The sequence below is a fragment of the Salvelinus alpinus genome, chromosome 9, assembly GCF_045679555.1.
Source record: "Salvelinus alpinus chromosome 9, SLU_Salpinus.1, whole genome shotgun sequence".
NCBI lineage: Eukaryota > Metazoa > Chordata > Actinopteri > Salmoniformes > Salmonidae > Salvelinus > Salvelinus alpinus.
This window is the reverse complement of record NC_092094.1, coordinates 76485732-76490631: the sequence shown is the minus strand read 5'-3', so window position 1 is coordinate 76490631 and position 4900 is coordinate 76485732. Positions and strand designations below refer to the sequence as shown.

Here is a 4900-nt window from a genome sequence, read left to right as displayed (position 1 = left end):
AGGAGAAGAGTGGGAAAAGAGAAAGGGAGAGGAGAAGAGTGGGAAAAGAGAAAGGGAGAGGAGAAGAGTGGGAAAAGAGAAAGGGAGAGGAGAAGAGTGGGAAAAGAGAATGGGCGAGGAGAAGAGTGGGAAAAGAGAAAGGGAGAGGAGAAGAGTGGGAAAAGAGAAAGGGAGAGGAGAAGAGTGGGAAAAGAGAAAGGGAGAGGAGAAGAGTGGGAAAAGAGAATGGGCGAGGAGAAGAGTGGGAAAGGGAGAGGAGAAGAGTGGGAAAAGAGAATGGGCGAGGAGAAGAGTGGGAAAGGGAGAGGAGAAGAGTGGGAAAAGAGAATGGGCGAGGAGAAGAGTGGGAAAGGGAGAGGAGAAGAGTGGGAAAAGAGAATGGGCGAGGAGAAGAGTGGGAAAAGAGAAAGGGAGAGGAGAGGAGTGGTAAAAGAGAATGGGCGAGGAGAAGAGTGGGAAAAGAGAAAGGGAGAGGAGAAGAGTGGGAAAAGAGAATGGGCGAGGAGAAGAGTGGGAAAAGAGAAAGGGAGAGGAGAAGAGTGGGAAAAGAGAATGGGCGAGGAGAAGAGTGGGAAAAGAGAAAGGGAGAGGAGAAGAGTGGGAAAAGAGAATGGGCGAGGAGAGAGTGGGAAAAGAGAAAGGGAGAGGAGAAGAGTGGTACAAGAGAATGGGCGAGGAGAAGAGTGGGAAAAGAGAAAGGGAGAGGAGAAGAGTGGGAAAAGAGAATGGGCGAGGAGAAGAGTGGGAAAAAGAATGGGCGAGGAGAAGAGTGGGAAAAGAGAATGGGCGAGGAGAAGGGTGGGAAAAGAGAATGGGCGAGGAGAGTGGGAAAATGAGAGAAAGTGAACACCACATCATTTCAACGTGGATAATTGTGTCAAATTTGGTTGAGACGTTGATCAATGAGATTACAACCTACATTGACCCACTCAAAAGACAGCCAGAAGTTAGTTGAATTTCCAATGTGTTATCATTATTTTTATTTATTTATTTTTCCGTTATTTTACCAGGTAAGTTGACTGAGAACACGTTCTCATTTACAGCAACGACCTGGGGAATAGTTACAGGGGAGAGGAGGGGGATGAATGAGCCAATTGTAAACTGGGGATTATTAGGTGACCGTGATGGTTGAGGGCCAGATTGGGAATTTAGCCAGGACACCGGGGTTAACACCCCTACTCTAAGTGCAATGGGATCTTTAATGACCTCAGAGAGTCAGGACACCCGTTTAACATCCCATCCGAAAGACGGCACCCTACACAGAGCAGTGTCCCCAATCACTGCCCTGGGGTATTGGGATCTTTGTTTAGACCAGAGGAAAGAGTGCCTCCTACTGGCCCTCCAACACCACTTCCAGCAGCACCTGGTCTCCCATCCAGGGACTGACCAGGACCAACCCTGCTTAGCTTCAGAAGCAAGCCAGCAGTGGTATGCAGGGTGGTTATTATGCTTTCAACCATTCAAAATCACAGCAAAGTTCAAATGGGAATACAATGTCAGAATTTGGGTTATCACTGTGCTTCATCTAATAGCACAACCAAATGAGCTGGATTGTAGTTAAGATTACTTTAAAAGTACATGGTGCAAGGGGGAGCAGCAGAGGGTAGGGATAGGGATGGTAGGAAGTCCACGGGAGCATGAGGGGGACAGGGGGCGAAGGTAGCTGACTGGTGGAGGCTGTTCAGCAGTCTGATGGTCTGGAGGTAGAAGCTATTGGCCAGTCTGACAGTTTGTGTCATGATGCTCCTATACTGCAGGGGTCTGAGTGATGGAAATGCGGATGATCTTCTTGGCCTTCCTGCGACACCTGGCGTTGTAGGTGTCCTGAAGGGCAGGCGGTGTCAAATCAAATCATATCAAATTTTATTTTGCGCCGAAAACAACAGGTATAGATAGACCTTACTTACAAGCCCTTAACCAACAATGTAGTTTTAAGAAAAAATATTTAAAAAATATAACAAATATAAAAAAAAAAAAGGAACAAATAATTGAATAAGAGCAGCAGCGGGGCTACAGTATATACAGGGGGTACCGGTACAGAGTCAATGTGGAGGCTATATACAGGGGGTACCGGTACAGAGTCAATGTGGAGGCTATATACAGGGGGTACCGGTACAGAGTCAATGTGGAGGTTATATACAGGGGGTACCGGTACAGAGTCAATGTGGAGGCTATATACAGGGGGTACCGGTACAGAGTCAATGTGGAGGTTTTATACAGGGGGTACCGGTACAGAGTCAATGTGGAGGCTATATACAGGGGGTACCGGTACAGAGTCAATGTGGAGGCTATATACAGGGGGTACCGGTACAGAGTCAATGTGGAGGCTATATACAGGGGGTACCGGTACAGAGTCAATGTGGAGGTTATATACAGGGGGTACCGGTACAGAGTCAATGTGGAGGCTATATACAGGGGGTACCGGTACAGAGTCAATGTGGAGGTTTTATACAGGGGGTACCGGTACAGAGTCAATGTGGAGGCTATATACAGGGGGTACCGGTACAGAGTCAATGTGGAGGCTATATACAGGGGGTACCGGTACAGAGTCAATGTGGAGGCTATATACAGGGGGTACCGGTACAGAGTCAATGTGGAGGTTATATACAGGGGGTACCGGTACAGAGTCAATGTGGAGGCTATATACAGGGGGTACCGGGTTGGCTTCCGGGTTGGAGCGAGTAGTCGCATTCCGCATTCCGCTTCGCTCCACAGGTAGTATTACCATTTCATTTTCATTTTCATTACAACGGTTTGATTTGTTTGATCTTAGCTAGCTACATAGCCGTCTTTGTATCAAAGATAATTGTGTAGTTATTGAGGTTCGCTAGCCAGCTATTTTCGTCCTAACGTAACGTAACGTAGTCAACACTGCTAGCTAGCCAGCTAGCCACCGAATAGCAGCACTGTAGAAACGATTACATTACAACGGAACGACTTGATTAGTGTAGTGTTAGCTAGCTACATAGTTGTCTTTGCTATCTTTGTATCTAAGATAATTGTGTAGTTTTGAGTAATTATCGGTTAGCTAGCCAGCTATTTTCGTCCGCCGCGCTGCCGTTCTCCTACCTAGTCAACACTGCTAGCTAACACTGCTAGCTAGCCAACTTCTACCGAATAGCAGCACTGTAGAAACTTACATTACAACGGAACGACTTGATTAGCGTAGTGTTAGCTAGCTACATAGTTGTCTTTGCTGTCCTTGTATCCAAGATAATTGTGTAGTTTAGAGAAATTTAGAGAAATTGTCGAGGTTACCTAGCCAGTTAGAGGTTACCTAGCCAGCTACACTTTCAAACAAAGTCAACAACGCAGCCACTGCTAGCCAGCCTACTTCACCAGCCAGCAGTACTATATCATTTTAGTCAATAAGATTTTTTTTTGCAACGTAAGCTTAACTTTCTGAACATTCGAGACATGTAGTCCACTTGTCATTCTAATCTCCTTTGCATTAGCGTAGCCTCTTCTGTAGCCTGTCAACTATGTGTCTGTCTATCCCTCTTCTCTCCTCTCTGCACAGACCATACAAACGCTTCACACCGCGTGGCCGCCGCTACTCTAACCTGGTGGTCCCAGCGCGCACGACCCACGTGGAGTTCCAGGTCTCCGGCAGCCTCTGGAACTGCCGATCTGCGGCCAACAAGGCAGAGTTCATCTCAGCCTATGCGTCCCTCCAGTCCCTCGACTTCTTGGCACTGACGGAAACATGGATTACCACTGATAACACTGCTACTCCTACTGCTCTCTCCTCGTCTGCCCACGTGTTCTCGCACACCCCGAGAGCTTCTGGTCAGCGGGGTGGTGGCACTGGGATCCTCATCTCTCCCAAGTGGACATTCTCTCTTTCTCCCCTGACCCATCTGTCTATCGCCTCCTTTGAATTCCATGCTGTCACAGTTACCAGCCCTTTCAAGCTTAACATCCTTATCATTTATCGCCCTCCAGGTTCCCTTGGAGAGTTCATCAATGAGCTTGACGCCCTGATAAGTTCCTTTCCTGAGGATGGCTCACCTCTCACAGTTCTGGGTGACTTTAACCTCCCCACGTCTACCTTTGACTCATTCCTCTCTGCCTCCTTCTTTCCACTCCTCTCCTCTTTTGACCTCACCCTCTCACCTTCCCCCCCTACTCACAAGGCAGGCAATACGCTTGACCTCATCTTTACTAGATGCTGTTCTTCCACTAATCTCATTGCAACTCCCCTCCAAGTCTCCGACCACTACCTTGTATCCTTTTCCCTCTCGCTCTCATCCAACACTTCCCACACTGCCCCTACTCGGATGGTATCGCGCCGTCCCAACCTTCGCTCTCTCTCCCCCGCTACTCTCTCCTCTTCCATCCTATCATCTATTCCCTCTGCTCAAACCTTCTCCAACCTATCTCCTGATTCTGCCTCCTCAACCCTCCTCTCCTCCCTTTCTGCATCCTTTGACTCTCTATGTCCCCTATCCTCCAGGCCGGCTCTGTCCTCCCCTCCTGCTCCGTGGCTCGACGACTCACTGCGAGCTCACAGATCAGGGCTCCGGGCAGCCGAGCGGAAATGGAGGAAAACTCGCCTCCCTGCGGACCTGGCATCCTTTCACTCCCTCCTCTCTACATTCTCCTCTTCTGTCTCTGCTGCTAAAGCCACTTTCTACCACTCTAAATTCCAAGCATCTGCCTCTAACCCTAGGAAGCTCTTTGCCACCTTCTCCTCCCTCCTGAATCCTCCTCCCCCTCCTCCCCCCTCCTCCCTCTCTGCGGATGACTTCGTCAACCATTTTGAAAAGAAGGTCGACGACATCCGATCCTCGTTTGCTAAGTCAAACGACACCGCTGGTTCTGCTCACACTGCCCTACCCTGTGCTTTGACCTCTTTCTCCCCTCTCTCTCCAGATGAAATCTCGCGTCTTGTGACGGC

General features: G+C 48.8%; 1 protein-coding gene across 1 annotated transcript; it reads left to right on the top strand.

Annotated features, from left to right (window-relative positions):
• Positions 1–225: 225 nt before the first annotated feature.
• LOC139530990 (octapeptide-repeat protein T2-like) lies at positions 226–846 on the top strand. The gene has a single exon (XM_071327779.1). It carries the CDS (start codon positions 226–228, stop codon positions 844–846), a length of 621 nt encoding a protein of 206 aa, XP_071183880.1.
• Positions 847–4900: the final 4054 nt, after the last annotated feature.

Coding starts and splice junctions, on each gene's coding strand:
- LOC139530990 (XM_071327779.1), top strand. CDS start 226: ATGGGCGAGGAGAAGAGTGGGAAAGGGAGAGGAGAAGAGTGGGAAAAG.